Source organism: Sciurus vulgaris (assembly GCF_902686455.1).
Source record: "Sciurus vulgaris genome assembly, chromosome: 7".
NCBI lineage: Eukaryota > Metazoa > Chordata > Mammalia > Rodentia > Sciuridae > Sciurus > Sciurus vulgaris.
The window spans coordinates 113,803,597-113,822,874 of NC_136467.1; the positions used below are offsets into that span (position 1 = coordinate 113,803,597).

The 19,278-nt window shown below is 47.5% G+C and overlaps 1 protein-coding gene across 4 annotated transcripts; it reads left to right on the top strand.

The window, feature by feature from the left end:
* The first annotated feature begins 44 nt into the window (after nucleotides 1-44).
* Nucleotides 45-17,639, top strand: MRPL14 (mitochondrial ribosomal protein L14). 4 transcript variants are annotated; one of them, XM_079147978.1, is made up of 4 exons: nucleotides 45-176; nucleotides 10,341-10,432; nucleotides 12,382-13,350; nucleotides 16,615-17,639. In XM_079147978.1, the coding sequence occupies exons 1-3, from the start codon at nucleotides 99-101 to the stop codon at nucleotides 12,746-12,748; spliced, it is 537 nt and encodes a 178-aa protein (XP_079004104.1). In that variant the 5' UTR covers nucleotides 45-98; the 3' UTR covers nucleotides 12,749-13,350; nucleotides 16,615-17,639. The 4 variants fall into 4 exon arrangements, with proteins under 4 accessions (XP_079004104.1, XP_079004105.1, XP_079004106.1 ...); XM_079147979.1 differs by having other exon boundaries at nucleotides 12,382-13,060; XM_079147980.1 differs by lacking the exon at nucleotides 16,615-17,639 and having other exon boundaries at nucleotides 136-270; nucleotides 12,382-12,905.
* The last annotated feature ends 1,639 nt before the right edge of the window (nucleotides 17,640-19,278 follow it).

Here is a 19,278-nt window from a genome sequence, read left to right on the forward strand (position 1 = left end):
GGGCGGGACCCCGCCGGTTCCACCCCCCACGCCAGCACACGCAAGCTGCGCGCGCACTCGCAGATCGCTGCTCGCAGGCAGGCCCGGCGCGCAGGCGCATGGGGAGAGGCCGCGTGGGGGAAGGCGGTGCTTGGCCAGTGGGGCTCGCGGCGGGATATTCCGGGGCAGCGAGAGCGGTATGGTGGGGGTTGAGGAAGGGCGTTAGGCTCCTAGGTCTCCTCTTCCTGTCTTCCTTTCTTCCCTGCAGTAGGAGAGGCGGGCTTCCCGGGCGTGGGTGAGGAGAATTTGTGGGTCTTTGCGCGTGGGAGCCAGTGGGAGGAGTTTCGATGGGGAGGGAGGCCTTTGACCTGGACCCTCCTCTATCCCATTCTCCCTTGGACTGCGGGGGTCCCTGAGGTTTCTGCGCCTCCCTCCCACGCTCCCGCCTGAGCTCCCTTGCCTTCCCAAGGATGTGCAGCCCGCCTGGGAAGGGGCGGATTGCGGTCAAGCCGTGGCGAGGTCGTTTTGGAAGGTCACTCTGGCGCATCTCCTGCAGTTATCTGCTCCTCCCTCCCCTGTCCAACTTCGGTCTGGAGATGAGTTTACTAGGGCACTTTGGTGGCCTAGAGAGGAGTGAGCCCTTGCTTTCACTTCTGTCTGCTGAGTGCCTCCCCTGGTGCAGGGGTTCCTGGTTTCTCATTTCGCTAGAGACTACATCTAGTCCTAATTAAGACTGGAAAGATGGAGAGACAGACTGACTTGCTGTATGGCACCCACAAAAATAGGATCACAAAGCCCCGATGAGCACCAACTTTAATTTCGATCTCCTGAGGGGGTCAAAAAGGAAGCATTGCCTTCCCAGTCGGCACAAGTGAACTTTGCCACTCTAAAAAATTGATTGGACTGAATTCGGAAAGACGCATAGGCAGTCACTTTGGGTTACTTGGGAAATACTTAAACCTTGCAGCCACTGCTGGACAGAAGAATACTACCTATCTGGGAGCATCTGGTTCTTGTAGTTGGTCAATGCCTGTGCTGTCTACTGACTTTTTAAAGGTTCTAGGGTAGCTTGTCCAATGCAACTGTAAGATCTGATTCCATGCAGTGTTTTCCAAACTGTTGATTCCTATGGGTGAGTTAGAAATCAGTTTAGTAAATTTCGTCCATCATTTTAAAAAGAAAGTAGAAATATCAGAGGGTGTTGCATTTAATAAGTATTCCTTCTTGACACTTGATTCAGGTATACACATGTGAGTGTATAAGGAGGTGTTGAACAGTGTGTTTCCATGTGTCACAGTTCGAAAAGTTTGATTTCCTGTATCCTGTTTGCCAGCTTGAGTTTCTGGTCAATTCAGGCGGCCCAGGGGATGCAGTTAGTATACCAGGAATATACATTGAAGGACAGAGTGGATCTCTGTCTTCCAAGAGGTTACTTCCTATGAAGAGAGTTCACTCTTTGTTCACTGGAAATACTGGAGAACTAGGATTTCGTTGAGAAGTAGATTGGCTTTTTTGGGAAAGAGCAGTTTTTCAGCTGTGACAAAAAGGTGGATGTCCACAAAGATGCCTTTGTGGACTGCCCAGTGCCAGGAGTCTTTGTAGCCTTGGATTCTAAGAATTGTTTTGGGTAGGAGTAAGCAGTTTAGATGAAAAAGGATAGGCTGCTGATTTTTTTATTGTTAAGGGGATGGTAGTAAAACTAGTGTGACCCATTGTTTGCATGGAACAATCAAATTCATTTTGGGATCAAAGAGCACTAGTAATGGATACTTGAAAATGGAAATGGAGGACATAGTTACCTGCTTTTGGACCTCCGAGATCATGGGAAGGCCTTTCTTAAATATTATTCTTAAAAATAATAAAGTCATGAATATGAACATATGGTTGGTTGATTCCTGAGCTGTTTCTGCCTGTCCCTAGTTAGGTTCATCACCTGTTAAGGAGTGTGTGGACCATTGGGTGACCCTTTCCAGACAGAGAAGGGGAAGCGTTTCAGCAAGCCTGAGATAAGAATTGAATTGAGTGCACAATAGCATACATAAAGAGACAGTGCCCAACATGTTTTACTATTATTCCTGAGTATGCAGGTTAAATTCTTCGACTGGACTCTTCTTTCTCAGGAGGTACCCTGTTGGTCTTTGAACATGGTAATTTAGACTCTCCTCTGCCCGTAGCATCTCAGAGGATGCAAAAGTCCTTTGAAACCTGTTTCACTCCACTCTTGTCCTTGTATTGTGATATTTGGATTTTTTTTTTTTTTTTTTTTCTCTCTGTCTCTCTTGATACTGGGGGTGGTGGGGGTGGGTGCTTTACTACTGACTACATTCCCAGCACTTTTTTTTTTTTTTTTTTTTTTTAACTTTGAAACAGGGACTCACTTGCTAAGTTGCTGAGGCTGGCTTTGAACTTGTGATCCTCCTTCCTCAGCCCCCCCCTGAGCTGCTGGCATTACAGACTAGCACCACTGCATCTGGCTGTGTTTTTGTATGTTTGTGTTACTTGGGTGATTATGGCTTCAGGTGGAGGAGGGGTGCTTGGAAGTTGTCACACAAAGTTAGGTTATGATTTAACCTTCCATTTCAAAGACTGATGGTTGTTTGGGTTGTTGCTCACCCTGGTATGATTTTGTAGGTGTGTTAAAATGACAACCAGTGTGCAAGAGAGGACTGAGATTCAGGTCTCAGCAATGTTGTTCTCTGGATTGGGTAATATGCTGAATATTAAGAAAGATGCAGGTTACTTATTGTTCACTAGGGAAATACAGGAAAGAGTAGGAAAGCCCCTGTCAAAAACCTAAAATTATTTATGTCTTTATAAAGGAGAGGAAACACTTTTCCACTCTAAGCCATACTTTTTTTTTTTTTTTTTTCTCCTACCTCTGTACCTAGGCTTTGAAACCAGGGGCACTTTATCACTGAGCTTTCATACCCAGCTCATTTTATTTTGAGGCAGGGCCTGCTTAGTTGTTCACACTGTTTTCAAACTTTTTGATCCTCCTGCCTCAGCCTCCATAGTAGCTGGGATTACAGGTGTGTGCCACTATACCTGGCTCACTAAACTAAAAACCATGGTGTTGCCCCGATATGTTGTGCAGGCTGACCTCAAGCTGTGATCCTCCTGCCTCAGCCTCCCAAGTAGCTTGGATTATAGGGGATGTGCTTCCGTGCCTTTGGTAGGCCTAGAAAAGTGATTCCTAGGTCACAGACTTGACGGGAGAGGAGGGGAAGCTGGGGTGAAGAGAGACGCTTTCCGTTAGCAGCATTTCCTCTTTGGTCCTAGCCACCCGCAGTCCTGTATACCCCAGGTTTTGCCTTTTCCTCACCATTTGTTGTCCTGCACACCTGACATCTTCATAAACCTGGCTCCTTGCCACTGGCCAGTGTAGGTACTAGTGGAGAGTATGTGTGGGATTAAATAGACTTAACTTTGCTTTGTGCATTTTTTCCTGAGTTTGACTATACCAAGAGTGGTACAAATTTTTTTCTGAATTATATTTGCCTATCTGAGACTCACGGATAGGAGGGGCTAGAATAAATTAAAAAGCTAGAGTAAATTATACACATTAAAAGACAGCTTGAATCAGTGAGAATTGTTAGATGTATCTATAAGAACCACTGCTTTACTTTTGTAACAAGGTGGGACACAAGTTAAATAAACAAATATAAGACCTGTTTATCCTGTTTAAGAACTCTTGGACCTGTTTATCCTTTATGGACTAAGTTGAGAATAATATATATATATATATATATATATATTTTTTTTTTTTTTTTTTTTTTTTTTTTTTTCCTTTGCAGTTCTGAGGATTGAACCCAGGGCTTTGTTTTACCACTAAGCAACATCCACAGCCCAAGAAATGGGATTTTCTCCATGGCAGCTGGGGTAGAAAGTTGCCCCTTATGCTATTGAAGGATGGTTTGCTTATTGGCAGTAGTAACTGAAAGGTGAACCAGAATTAGCTTGAGATTTGGATCCAGGCTGGACTGGGTGTAGCATAGATACCTACTGAAGAGGCAGCTTTTTATTGTCCTGAGTTTTTAAAGCTGTGTGGCAGATTTTTTTTTTTTTTTTTTTTTTTTTTTTTTTTAATACTAGGGATTGAACCCAGGGGCACTTAACCACTGATCCACATCCCCAGCCCTTTTTTACTTTTAATTTTATGACAAGGTCTCATTAAGTTGTTTAGGGCCTTGCCAAATTGCTGAGGCTGACCTTGATTTTGTGATCTTCCTTCCTCAGCCTCCTGAGTCTAGGATTACAGGTGTATGCTACCATACCTGGTTTGTGTGGCAGCTTTGACAAAGGAGTACCCACCTTGTGTGTGGTGGATTTGTTTAGGTGAAGTCTGCTGGAGGTGTACCAGTATTGTGTTGTGTAATAGAAACAGCCTTGGGTTCTGGTCTGGACTTTGTTGCCTTCTAACCTGGGATGAGTCAGTAAGTGTCACAGTGTTTCTGACTTCGTTTCTTCATCTGTAAAATGGCACTGTCCTGAGCCCTCAGATCTGTTCAGTCCTTAGCCTGTTCACCCTCTTGTAGACTGTTGCTTTTTCGTATTTGTCTTTGTGTTTCCATTGGGTGCTTAGGAATGAACTCATCAAAAGAAAGTGCTCTGTGTCAGGAATCTTTGGGAACTGCAGCAGGTTACAGATGTGTGAAGTTAAACACACAGTCATCTTCCTGAAAGGGAATTGTTGGACAGCAAAATAGTAATGAATCTGTAAGCATCAGAAGTATTTATTGGTCCAGAATGATTGGGAGAACCCTGCCAAGATCAAAGGATCAAGCCTGCATCAAGCCTGAATAATAGGGTGAAGTGCCCTGAGAGTTCCTTTTTTTTTTTTTTTTTTTTTAAGTCCAAGGGTACTGTACTTCTGAGCTACATCCCCAGCCTTTTTTATTTTGAGATAGGGTCTTGCTAAGCTGCCAAGGCTGGCCTCAAACTTGGGATCCTCCTGCCTCAGCCTCCCAAGGCATTGGCATTACAGGCCTGTGCCACTGCACCCGCTTGAGAGTTCCTTTATTTGATTCTTCAAAGCTGCCAGGCCTTTGCCTTCCCTTGCTTTGATGAAGAAGGACATTCATAGGCTCACACTAGCAGTTTGTTCTTTTTGTGGCTGGGCTTTGCATTTGATTTCTTAGTGTTTCTTTTCTCTTCTGTTACATACTAACAATCTCCTTTAAGCACTCATTTCTAATTATGCTGAACTTTTTATTTTCTCCCTTTTCTATAGAGCCCATTCTCCTTGAAAAGCCTTTAAAATGTATGACACATACCAGGCACCTGAATATACTGGTTGTTGAGGTGGAAACAATGTAGAGAAAGAAGCAGTTCCTGGCAGCTGGGGCAGAGCTGCAGCACTGAGTACGTTTGCTGATCTTACAACTCAAGTAATGGTTTCTTCCTCCCTTTTCACCAAACATTTGAGGTGTGGGTTCTTTTTCGTCTGTTTTCCAAACTCAGGCTCTGTGTATGAAATCTACCTAAAAATGAATCCCCCCCAAGCCCCTGGGAACCTGGGTAGAAGAGCACAAGAAAACCTCCCGACCCCCCAACATGGGAAAACTTGAGCTGGAGGTTGAATTGCAAATCAGTTCTGTGGGTTGCACAGATAGGTCTTCAGCCCTGGTTGTGTGCCACACACTGTTTGGGGCCTGAGCTTGTGTAGTGCTGACCAGGGCAGGTTCCAGTCCCTGCTCCCTGGGAGCGTTTATTCTAATGAACCTGTGGGGTGATGAGCCAAGCGAACAACTCACCTGTGTGTTGGTGAAACCCATCACCCGCCCCCGCTTGCTTCTACCACTGAAGGGATCTTAAAGTTAAGCCAAGATGGAAAATGAGCCTGGCTCTCGGATGGATGGCATTAAGCAATTGCTCTTTCCCCTCCCTTCCCCCTTCCCTTTTAAAAGAGAGGCTGTGTGATTTATACCCTGAAATGGAGGGTAGTGCTCAGTGCTGATTGGGAGGTGCATGAAAAGCCCTCTCTGGCACCATTGCCTTCCAGAAACGTGGCTTCCTCCAAGAGTTTCGACTCCCAATAATGTTGCCTGTTGAAAGCATTATGTCTGGAGTAGGTCTGAAGTGAACCAGGCCCTGTGCCCACCGGAGGGATTTAAGCAAGGCAATGACACCAAGGTCCATCAGTTGCTTGAAGTCAGTTGCTGCCTCTGCTGCTCTTTCTTGGTCTGAAGCAGCTCTTTGGTGGTGGGCAGGTAGGCGTCAGGCCAGGAGGTTTCCAGGGGCCTGCAAACAAAGGAGGGGCTACACCCACCACTGACAGCCACCATCCTGCCACCAGCAGTGCTCTAAAGTGTGTTGGCCTGTGGGTCACAGGTTCTTGGTAGGTAGGCGAGGGTCCCACAGTGTGGGGTAGCCCTTGGCGTGGAGCCCTGGTGAGGCGGGGCCTGTTTTCTCCCACCTGCCTGGGTTTACTTCATTCAGCAAATGCCTGTTGTATTCCTACTGTTTATCAGGACCTTCTGGGGAGGATGTGGAGGGAGTGATAGTTTATTTTTTATTTTGGGGGAGATAAGAGAGATGTAATACAGTAAATGAAGTATTTGACTCTTGTGCTTTAAGGTCATAGTCGTGCTTACTGATGTCCATTTGGTGTCTAAGTTGGGGCAGGAGGGAGGTCAATATCAAAATCACTAAAGAACTAGTGAATATTTTCAATTTTTTTTCTTGTAAAAATGGAAGTGCTCCCTGGAGGCATGACTCTTGTCACTCGTGTGTCCAGGGCAGGACATGGAGTCACTGCCATCTGAGTCCATGTGACTGCTGAGTTCCTGTAGCTAGATGCCCTGTTATCAGGTCCTCTGTGGGTTTTGTGTTTTGGATAATAAGTAGCAAGGAGCAGAATGTTAAGGGACATCAAAAAAAAGTATTCAAGTTTGTTTAGTGTCTGTGTTTGATAGTGCGTGCTCTCTGACAGTTCCAGCATGGTCACGCAGATGTCCCCGTGTGCAGTGGGAACGGCAGCTGGTGCTGCAGTGTTACCCAGGCTTCTTGAAGGAAGTGGGAACAGGTCAGAGGGTGTGGGCAGAGCGGGGCATAGTTCGCCGGGGGGGCTTGTGAGCGAGAGGTAGAGAGGGGCGTGGGCTTGTGCACTGACTGATATATGGAATTCAGTGAGGTGCCTTGAGTGCTGGGGTTGGTGATGAATCCCGAGCCAGGGGCATTCCAGGAAGCCCCTTGATGCTCCTGCAGTTGGTGGACCAATGTCCACGCTCCAGAGAGAGAGGCGAGGGGGAGGCAGGTGATGAGGAGCAGCCTAGGAGCCTGTTTCCTCCCAAGAAGCCAGACCAAGGGCCTGCTGGCGTCAGGCTGGAGAGCCCGACTGGGGCCTGAGGGGACGGCAGCCTAGACCAGAAGGGCTGCTGTTCAGGGCTGTGTCCCCCACCCCAGTGTTAGTTATTGCTCAGTGTGGAGCTCTCTCCGCCACCCACACTGTACAGATTATCTTCAAAACTTCAATTGGATTAAAGTGAATAATTTTCACCTGGTGTTTGTCTGCATTTCGATTGATTCAGCAAGCACAGAGGGCTGTGAGTAGGATGAGCATGTGATGTCAGCATTCTCTCTTTTTTTGTTCTTTTTAGATACAGATAACAGCAGAGTGTATTTTGACATATTATACAACATGGAGTATGACTTCCCATTCTTGTGGTTATACATAGTGTGGAGTTTCATTGGTCGCGTGTTCATATATGAACATAGGAAAGTTATGTACCATTAATTCTTCTGCCTTTCCTATTCCCGTCTCCCCTCCCTTCCCTTCATTCCCCTTTGTCTAATCCAGTGAACTCTTATCCCCCCGCCCTTGCCCCCACATTGTGTGTTTGCAACTATATATCAGAGAGTACATTTGGCCTTTGGTTTTTTGGGATTGACTTATTTCACTTCACATGATAGTCTCTAGTTTCATCCATTCACAAGCAAATGCCATAATTTCATTCATTATGGCTGAGTAATATTCCATTGTGCATATAAACCACATTTTCTTTATTCATTCGTGATATCAATATTCTTGATGGAACAAGAGTGATTTAACAGTTGGAAAAAACATTAATATTTAAGTTATGGTTGCCATGTTTACTCCCTGTTGAGTAAGAGCATAGGTTCAGAAGCCAGCTATTTGTGTTCAAATTTCTGCTTTGTCAGTCCTCACTGTGTGACCTTGGTCAAGTTATTTAACCTCTCTGGGCCTTGTTTCCTTGTGTGTAACACTGAGGCTAATACTGGTACTTATTTCCATAGAGTTTTTATGAGCCTGAATGAGATGGCAATGCAAAGCATTTAGCCTAGTGCCCAACACTGACCCACCCAGTAAATGTTCACAAAGAAAGGAGCCAGGGCTGCCGAGTTGGCTGGAATGCCCTTAGCCCCAGACTGGAGCCACTTCTGCTTCTGGTTCTGCCCTCGACAAGTTGTGGGTCTCTACATAAGTCACTTCACATCTCTGTTTCTCAGTTTCCTAATCTGTGAAGTGAGATGCGACATCAGAAGGAGGAGGAGAATGTCTGGTGTGGAGTCCAGGTGTGGTGCTAAGGGCTTGTGTCCCTTGTCTGGCGAGTCCTCCTGTGAGCAGGTGCTGCTCATGTTCCTGGGTCTCACATGGGAAAAGCTCAGCAGCTTAGTTACTTGCCCAGGGTCACTCAGCTCGTAAAAGTGAACTTGGCCTCATCTGTCTATCATTTGACAGATGAGGAGGAGAATGTCTGGTGTGGAGTCCAGGTGTGGTGCTAAGGGCTTGTGTCCCTTGTCTGGCGAGTCCTCCTGTGAGCAGGTGCTGCTCATGTTCCTGGGTCTCACATGGGAAAAGCTCAGCAGCTTAGTTACTTGCCCAGGGTCACTCAGCTCGTAAAAGTGAACTTGGCCTCATCTGTCTATCATTTGTCTCTTGTCTACGATTCTGTGTGTGTCAGTTGTTACTAGTTTCGTAAGCTAGCTGCCTTCCTTTGATTTAATTTTCTGATCATAATTATATTTGGCCAGTGCTTCCTGGGTTGTTTTAAGAAGAACGCTTGGGAGTAAGTCTGGGATTTGGGATTGACTTGTAGTTAATGTGCATTTGTAGAATGTGTCGGTATTTCTGTGGTAGTGAAAGGCCCCCCCCACACACACACCTTTATTAAATAAAGTCTTATCTGAGGTGCTTTGAACTTGCGAAAAACTGCCACATATAAACACTACAGTGTAGAGGTTTGACTCTGCAGAGCTCTTGAATGAGACCCTCTGCAGCCAAGTGTTTGAGTGGAAGAATAAGCAAATTTGGCAGCTGGAATCACCAGCAGACTGTAGGCTTTCTTAATCATGCCCCTAAGTGGGGTTCAGGTGCTGCAGAACACTGGTGACTTCCATAATTAATTGTTAAGGTCGAAGTCTGCAGACTGGAGTCATGAGTCTGGGGCTGACATTGGCTCTGTCATCTCTGCCTACTTTCCCAAAGCCCACTCTCAGCTCTAAGATGGTGTCGATGGGTTTACCATGTTAGTGTTGTTGGGGAGACTGACCCAAATATAGACTTTGGACAGTGATTTGGCAAGGGCAGTCTTTGGCTCTACTTTGTTGACCTTGAGCTATACAGGTGTTCTGACTGTTACATTTGGGGGAAAGGTGATATAGTGACAGGCAGATGGGCAGCTGTTTGGACAGCTTAGGACCTTGCTAAATTGTTGCTAAGGCTGGTGTTTTTTTTTTTTTTTTTTTTTTTTTTTTTTTTTTTTGGTGGTGCTGGGGATCGAATCCAGGGTCTTGTGCTTGCAAGGCAAGCACTCTACCAACTGAGCTATCTCCCCAGCCCCTAATCTACTTCTTTTTAGGGAATTAAAGTACTGATATCGGGCTGGGGATATAGTTCAGTTGGTAGAGTGCTTGCCTCACAAGCACAAGGTCCTGAGTTTGATCCCCAGCACCGCAAAAAAAAAAAGAAAGAAAAAGAAAATAAAAAGTACTGATATCAAAAACCATTCAAGGGAGATAGTGTGTGTGCAGTTTTGTGGCACTGCAAGACTTGACTTGGGAAGTAGCCGCTGGCGAGGGGTATGCCAGAGCATTCATGTCCTCCTCCTGCCTGCGGGAGTGACTTGACGATGCAGACATCCTCTGTGGTATGTCACTCACTGTGGAACTGTTGAGGGCCCGTCCTGCTCTCGGACCCTGGAGTCAGAATGTGAATCAGCAGAATTGAAGCTGGAGTTCCATCTAATCGTCTGTGTATCTTTTAACCACTAAGATTTATATTTAGTGACTAATGATCTTGCGCTAGAAGTGCCATCTCCCACACAAGTCCCCAAAGAAAACTGGCTCTGAGTCAGGACTCTGACTTTGAATTCAATTTTTTTCTTCCCCCTTTCCCTCAGGATTTGCTGTCTGGGGATTCCATGGCTGTCTTTAGGGGGCTCTGGGGCCCTTTCATCTACGTGAGCAGAGCCTTCGGCCCGCGCTATTTCAGGTAACTTTCTTCATTAAGTTCTTAAAACTGTGCCTTTGAGTAAACTTCCCATCAGGGCTGATTAGTGTGGAAACTGGATTGGGAGGAGAAATTCAGGGAGGTTTCTTGGGGTCAGGGAAAGCTAAAGGAATCAGCTGAGCTGGGATTTGGGGGATGATCGACAGTGGGGGTGATGAAGAGGTGGGTTCTGTCTGGCGGAAGCTTGTTCATATGACGAAAGCTTGTTACTTTTTGGTCCCTGTGAGACTCTTGCAGTGAATCTGACGTCTCTTGACCTATCATTCCCCTGGGGCATTAAAACGCTATCTTTTAAGAATGGAAAATTCATTTTAATTACAAAATAATACTGCTTATTATAAAAAAAAAAAAATCAAGCCTGTTTGAAGTGCGACCCCCTCTCCTCCTTCTAGACACTAAGCCAGGACAGCCCTATCCCATCCGTGTCCCCATGCCACAGGCATTTTCTGAGCACTATGCCTGGGGCTGGTCATACAGAGTAAAATGAGAATTGCTTCCTGTCATGAGAGAGCTCTCAAGTGGGCTGCAGGAAGGAATTCGAAAACAAATAACTCCAAGAAAATGTGATGAGTATCATAACAGGGTGCTTGGGAAGGCTCGAGACTGGAGCTGCTAAGGGGAGGGAGGGGGCAGGAGGAGGAGATGTGCGTGGAGGCAGTCTCCCTGGAAGGGGAGTGGGCACAGGGCCTGCCCAGGTCCTCAGGGAGGCTGAGAGGTGGTGTGCTTAGAGAATGCCCATCGTTCCTGCCAGCTGCTGGTGTGGAAGTGGTAGGATGTATGGCCTCGGAAGGTGGGTAAGTTGGGATCAGTTCGTGAAAGTGGAGAACTACTGGACGTTTCTGTGCAGGGGAGTGGCATCACTTTTCTCTTCCAAAGAGAGCTCTCGTCCGCAGAGTGAGGTGCAGGAGGAACCAGTGAGCACACCAGCGTCACAGTCTCTGTGGAGTGAGCTGCTCGATGAAGGACATCGTCAGTGAGGGTGCAGAGAGGGACAGTACTTAGGAGGTGGGGTCAGTAGGGCCTGCTGGCAGTGGATGTCTGATGGTAGAACAGGTGTGTGGGTGGGAGCTGGAGTTCCTTGGGGAACAGTCCCTGGGTAGGAAATGCAGCAACCAAACAGGGCTTGCAGCGGCAGGCAGGAGGTCCATGTGCATTGGTGGTAGGATGGGTTTTGGGGAGCCCTGGAGAGAGGAAATGTGGGACTATGATATAGGAGAGACGTGGGCCTGGAGATAGAGTTCACTAGTTGGCCGTGAGGAGAACAGATGGAACTGCCAAGGCTGGGTACGTAGAATGGGAGAAGAGGCCCTGAGATTCCTGCCAGCAGTGACGTCTGGAAAGTAGATTTCAGTGTGATCAGACTGCCCTGTGAACACCAGATCTGCCTTTAACATGTGCTCTAGAAACCAGACAAAAGGAAACGACCCTTTCTAGTACTATAAGACTGTTACCTTGACTCAGTTCCAGTTTCTGCTGCGTTGTCAGTGGATTCCCTTGGCAAGCCCGTTCACATCTTCAGGTCCCCAGCAACATGTAGATGAGAACATTTGGGATGAGTGTATCTGGGGAAGCAGGTTTTGCAGGATAGGCGTTGGATAGGCCTGGCCCATAAGGGATTCCTCTGAGTTCTCAGAGACCTTCTGGAAACCAGAGGCTTTAAGTTAGAGGTGCCGTGAAGTATGGTGTAATAGAAAAATAGTGTTCTCTTTAAAGCCCATCCAAATCAAGATCTTGCCACAGCAGCAGAAGCGCTTGATTGTAAGGGAATCTGGGTATACGTAAGTCCTGCCTGTCTGTCAAGGCTCCAGGGCTGTGTGTGTGTGTGTGTGTGTTGGGCGGGGGGCTAACGTGAACTCTCTTGCCTTCTCAAGAGGCCACCACCTTGGTCTAGACAGATGCAGGCCACAGCCTGTTTTTCCCTTTCTCACCAGCACCACTGGGAGCGTCGGTGCTATTCAGAAGATGACGCGGGTGCGAGTGGTGGACAACAGCGCCCTGGGGAACACCCCGTACCATCGCCCTCCTCGGTGCATCCACGTCTATAACAAGAATGGGGTGGGCAAGGTGGGTGACCGGATTCTGCTGGCCATCAGGGGACAGAAGAAAAAGGCGCTCATTGTGGGACATCGCATGCCTGGCCCCCGAATGACCCCCAGGTTCGACTCTAACAACGTGGTCCTCATTGAGGACAACGGGAATCCTGTGGGGACCCGAATTAAAGTACCCATCCCCAGCAGCCTGCGCCAGAAGGAAGGCGAATATTCCAAGGTGCTGGCCATTGCTCAGAACTTTGTGTGAGCAGAGCCCAGGCCGCCAGCTTCGGGACCTCGTGGGCAGAGCAGTTCCAAGAACTCCACCTCGGCTAAGCGGAGCCGGCCTGCCACGGGGCTTCTGTGCTGCGTCACGGTGTCCCACGAGAGAATAAACACTGTCGTGTGTTTCCTCTGTGCTTTCTCAGATGTGGTTGTGAGGTACATCACACTGAAGCAGCTGGAAGGTGGCCAGCCTTCCCGCACGGAGCAGCCTGGGTGCAGGGGCCTGGGCCTCTGCTTTTCTGGTTTGGATCCTGTAATATGAGTTTATCCAGGATTGTTAGGCTCTGGGAAACAGGTATGAATCAAAGGTCAATGTATAAATGTGCCATGGAATCTGTCACTTTCTAACCGAAAGGGTTTTGTTCTGTTTTCCATCCACAGTATCCTCTTCCTGTTTTAGAGGACTTGAGGCGTCAATGCTCATAAAGATTACTAGGTTCTGGAATGGAGCAGTGGAGCCAGATGCTGGCCTTTCTTCACTCTGGAGTATTTCTCAGAACACTCCTTTATGCCCAGTGGCGTAGACTTGTGGCGAAATGGACCTGTCCTTCTGTTTTGAGATGACGTGATCTTGGGCCTTTGCAGGTGATTCAGTGACAGTTTATCTTCTGTTCACTCGTTGGCCTCATTGGGGAGGTTAGGAGCTCTCAGTTTCCTTGATGGGATCTTATCATGTGATTTATAAATTCATTCATTTAAAATAGCTTGGGTGCTTATTAAATATCTCAGCGGCCTCTGAGAGGCAGAGTAGTGTAATGGTAAAGAACACAGCTCTGTAGCCAGACTGCCTGGGTTTGAATCCCAGCTCCACCACTCACCACTTCACAACTTGCAAATTATTTTACTTTTCTGTGCCTCTATTTCCTTACCCATAAAATGGGGATATAATAGTGATATAATACTTGATAGGATCGGTGAGAAGGTTCAGTCAGCTAGTGCCTATAAGTGCTTAGAACAGCACCTGGCAGTAGTAAGCTCTAACCGCTGCCAGCGATTTCCTGTCCCATGGAACTTACAGCATCACAAGGGAGACAAAACCAGCATGAATCAACTCCTCAAACAAATACAAAACCCCAAGCCTAACAAGGGCCTATGATAAAGAGTTAGATTTTCAGTATGATTAGAGGCAGCTTCCCAGAGAAAAGGTTGCCTCAGCTGTGGCCTGACTAGGTGTTGTAGTGGAAGTCAAAACAAGGTTCCTAGGAGGTAGGGAGTGTGTGGATGAGAATGTACAAGAGGAACCTTATTTTGTGTGTGTGTGGTACTAGGGATTGAACCCAGGGGTGCTGACCACTGAGCTACATCTCCATTCCCTTTTTAAAAATTTTATTTTAAGACATGGTCTCACTAAATTGCTGAAGGTAACCTTGAACTCGCTGTCCTCCTGCCTCAGCCTCCTGAGCCCAGTGAGGAATTCTTAGTTTTGGAAATGCTCTCAATCTAGATCTGTGTGGGAGTTTCATGAGTGTATACATCTGTAAATAATTAATGAACTGTACTTTAGTGAAAATAAACAAATAGACATTAGCTAGGTGAGAGGAGGGGAAAAGTTTCAGGTGGAGAGAAGAGACTGTGGGTGAACCCTGAAGCAGGAGGCACTGGGGTAAGTGCCACAGGCTGGAGGAAAAACCAGTGTGGCAGGAGCAGGTGGGGATGAGGCTGTGTATTAGTCATCCTGCTGTGCTGCGACCAAGGCCTGAGATAACCACCATCTGAAGGTTCACTCTGGCTCACAGCAGCACACCGTGGAGGGAATTGTGGGCTGGAGCAAAGCTGTTCACCTTGAGGCCCAGAAGTAAAAGAAAAAGAAGAGACAAGGGGCCACTGTCCGCTTCAGGGGCTTGCCCCCAGTGGCCAGGAGACCTCCCACTAGGCCCCATTCACTCTGTGTGTGTTGTGCTGGGGATGGAAACCAGGCCTAGCCGTGCTAGGCCATTGCTCTACCACTGAGCCACATCCCAGCTCACAGGCCTACCTCTTAAAGTTTCCACAACCTCCCAATAGTACCATGGGTTGGGGCCCAAGCTTTTAATGTGGGCCCCTGGGGGACATTTAAGATCCAAACTAACCGGCCAGGAGAGGAGTGGAGGTCCTCTGGCTTAGGACCTCTTAAGCTTCAGGAAGGAGGCTTTATTTTATCCCAAGGGCATGGGATGCTCTTGTATTCAGCAAGCAGGGTTGGGATGGGGGGAGGGGATACCACGTTAGACTTACTCTTCAGAGGGACTTTAGGAAGTCGGAGTGGATGAGCGTAGGCTTTGATGGACTATGCAAGGGACTGAAGTGGACTAGGGTAGAATGGAGGCAAGTGGACACCTCTAGGAGAAAACAGTTGACTGGACTTGGCTAGGGTGAGCTAACGTGGGGAAGGCAAGGAGGGGTGTGAGGTTTCTGGCTTATATGCCTGGGTGGATAGTCATGCTGAGCACTAAGCTAGGGTGCCTGAGGTTGGGGAGGGAATGCAGTAGCAGACAGGCTGGGTGCGTGTACCTTTGGTACATCCAAGAGATGTCAAGCAGGTAGCTATGTATAAATATTCTCGGGCTGGAGTTGTGGCTCAGTGGTGAAGTACTTGCCTAGCACGTGAGAGGCACTGGGTTCGATTCTCAGTATCCCATATAAATAAATAAATAAAAGTCCACTGACAAAAAAAAAAAAAACTCCAACATTGGAATAAAAGTAAAATTAGAAAACATTCAGGTTATGCATGTTCTTGGTGTTCCGCACAATGCTCAGGCTTTGCTGGCATTGGTTGAGTTTCAGAGGTAACATGATTTCTTAGGACCCTATTCCTAATAAGTGTTAAACTGATCTCAAAGCCAGATCCTGTGACTTCAAATTCAGGGTCTCACCACAGTGTCATGGGTCTCATTTTGGAGTTGGCAAGTCCTTGCCATCATGACTTGGTTCTGACTGGCTGAGGTCCTGCAGGCTGCCATGCTGATTCTCCTGGGTCCCGTGGACCCTCTTCCAGCTCACTGCTGCCCAGCTTTGCATCTTCCAGCCGAGGGATGCTCTGCTCCCCTCCCTTTAAGTTCGACTCAGGTGCTCTGGGTGTCTGGGAAACTCATGCCCCTCTCCATTAGGCCCTCCAGAGGGGGTGAAGGAGTCTGGGACGGGCGGGCTCTGCTGCAGCGGTGGACATGACTGAGGAGGACTGACCAAAGCCTAGCCTGTGGGGGGTTTCTCTGCAGCTGCAGTAGCTGGTACTCAGTAGACTCTTGACTTCCTGCCGTCTGTGCTGCTCCCAAAGGCTGTGGGAGGAAGAGACCCCTGGCCTGGCACAAAGGAGGGGTGGAATTGTTATCCTCAGTCTGCACTGCCTGCTCAGTGCTGGGCCTTTCCTCAGGACAGCTGGAACTGAGCTGGCCTGCTGCTCCTCTGGTCACTTGCTTTCTGGGGTCACGCCCTCTCTTCTTTCTGCCCTTGGTTATGTCCTTGCAGGGTGCTGAGTGCTCTGCTGTACCCCCTTGCCCTCCTCCCTACTACTGAGCTCACCAGAGTCATCCAAATGACTCTGTCCTTGCTGTCCCCTCTGGTCTCCCATGGACTTAAGCACTCCTCCTAAGGTGTTCTGCACTGACCACTGGAAGGCTGTGGTTTCAACACAGCCGGGTGGCCAGGCCTGTGACGCAGGCCTCAGCACACAGCCCAGAATAGCCCAGCCATGCTGCTTTTCCAGCTGCCCTATCACTTTGCAAACTGGGATCTAATTTGCCGTCCACCTCCCCCGCCCCATTCTCTCAGCCGGTGCTGCTTTCTTTGCCCATGAAATATTTATAATCACAGATTATGTTTCCCCTGTGAGTATAAACTTGCTTTTGTTTTTTCCCCTTCTGTGTCCTTAAGAAGCTGCCCCTGACAGGCCAACCTCCTTGGATTAATGGACTTCACCTCAGTGTCTTTGCTGAAGTGTCTGCCTCCACCCCTAGCGTGTCTCCTGCTGGACCGCTTCAGGAGAAATGTGGTAGAAAGAGCTCCAGAGTGACAGCTGTGGTTGGGAGACCTGGGTTCCAGTGGGGACCCTGCCGAGATCTAGCTGTGTGACTTGAGGGCAAGGCACAGCCTCAGGAGGAAGTAGGAGCTCACTGCTTGATGGCTTGGTGCTCAGGAGTCCTGAGGGGACCACCATGACGCTGACTACAGCCTCACCGTAGCCACCTTGAAGGGCATGCCCTTGGCTGCAGATGGGGGCCTGGCCAAAGTGTCCCACCTCCATCAACACTCCTGAAACCAACCACCCGCGCAGGGGGTGTCAGGCTGGCCCTGAGAGCCAGGAAGCTCCTTCCTGGAATCCCCACCCTAGCTTGCAACCAGGAGGGCAGCTGGCACCTTGCTCCCACGGCAGGGTGAGGGGCCAGCAGCAGGCTCCCTGCCCGAATCAGCTTCCGTTCTCTGACCTCTCCCTGCTCCTCTCTGCTTCTTCTCTTTCTCTCGTGGTCCTTCTCAGAAGAACTCGTTTTTGATGAAAATTGCGCGATACTGAAATCAAATGCTTAACTGAAATGCAACTCTCCCTCGGCTGCATTCCTTTCCTTCTAATTTTGTAATTCAATCTTAAAAAAAAAAAAAAAAAAAAAAAAAAAAACTGGGAGATTTTTTTTTTTATTCTTTCCCACCTGAAGGGTGGTTACGGACAATTCCGTTCTCAGCATTTTAGACACTTTCGTGCTAAACTGTTTTGCTAAACATTAATAATTTTCCAAATTATTTGGGCTTCCTGGACAGAAAGCAGTGATATATTTGCTTCTCAACTTTCAGCCTCAAGCCAGTGGTTCCCAGATGTGCCAACAATGATAACCCCTTGTCATTGACTTGATAGTTTGACAGGCTGTCTCCTAAGATGTACCATAGACATTAAAAAAAAAACAAAACTTATTTTGATAATTTCATAAGTACTCTTGCATAATTGGGATATTCTTGGTTATTATGAAACCTTGATAGGTGAGTGATATGAGGCCAAATATTTACATGTCACATAGAGCTGCACTTGGTCATCCAGGACTGAGGATCCAGCAGCAAGCAGCTGTGCTCCCTGCTCCCCACTCTGGGCTCCCTATTAATTTGCACCTCCTCTCAGGAGTGGGGCTGCTTGGCACAGGAAAGGCGCTGCCTTTTCAAGGGATGCCTCACCAGGCCTTTGGTGGATTTCCAGGACTGCGGATGGACCGAACTGACACATCAGGCTAATCCAGTGTCTTCCTGGTTGGCCATAGCTGATGCCCATAAAGGGACAGGCACACACGGGCCAGGGAACAGCATTTGTGTGTCCACATAGCTCCCTGGCCCTTGTCCTTAACTAACTGCAGTAATCCATTGGTTTTCTGCCAGTTCCAGTCAAAGGGTTTCTAGTAGAGAAGAATGAAACCCTTGCTTGAATTGAAGTTTGAGGGTTTTTTGTGGACCTATTTCTCCAGGATGGGTGCCCACAATTGAAATAGTTACATGGTTCTCCAGTTATTAGGAGCAACCTCTGTTTAGATCTCCTGTCCCAGAGACATCCCTTGTACTTAATGAAATTATGTTTTGAAAGATAGCTGTTTGCAGAGAGCTAATCCATATATACATACTCTCTTTTGTTCCATATAGGAATGAATTTTAGTCTTACTCTTTCCCTTTAAAAGATCGTGTATTTGTGTGGTGTTTTTTTATTTTTATTTTTTATTTTTGGTACTGGGGATTGAACCCAAGAGTGTTGTACCACTGAGCTACATCCCCAACCCTTTCAAAATTTTTTAAAATTTTGAGACAGGGTCTTGCTAAGTTCCTGAGGCTGGCCTTGAACTTGAGATCCTCCTGCCTCAGCCTTCAGAGTAACTGGGATTACAGGCATGTGCCACTGGGCCCAGCTATAATAATAATTCTTCCATATTTCTGTTATATCCCTAACACTATTTTGAAATGAAAAATCTTGCCAAATACAGTGGAGTGTGTATTAATCCCAGCTGCTCAGGAGACTGAGGCAGAAGGATTGCAAGTTCCAGGCCAGCCTGAGCGACTTAATAAGATACTGCCTCAAAACATAAAAAGGGGTGGGGATGTAGCTCAGAGGTAGAGAACCCCCAGGTTCAATCCCCGGGGGGGGGGGGGTGATGAAGGAAGAATTATTGCCTTAAACACATTCTGATGATTAAACAAAGCCCATTTTGAAAATTGTTCTCGCTAATCACCCCTAAGCATAAACCCGAACTCGTGGCTCTTGTGCTGCCTGATGGTAACTGAGCAGCAGCGAATGGCAGGAGCCAGGCCGGCCTGAGTCCACTCACTGCTGACCACGCCTGGCTTCTGGCTCTGCATGTCTCATTTCCTGTCCCTTCCCAGGCTGTCTTCTTCCCTCCCTTCAGTTTAGGACCATGGCGCTACTCTTTCTTTGAACTTTATTCCCATCATCTGGCTCATAGTAGGCATATGGTAAGTTGAATTAATAAATTATTTCCGTTCAAGTTTGTGGTGAGGTTTTATGTTTATTTATTTATTTATTTTTGCAGTACTAGGGATGGAACCCAGGGCCTC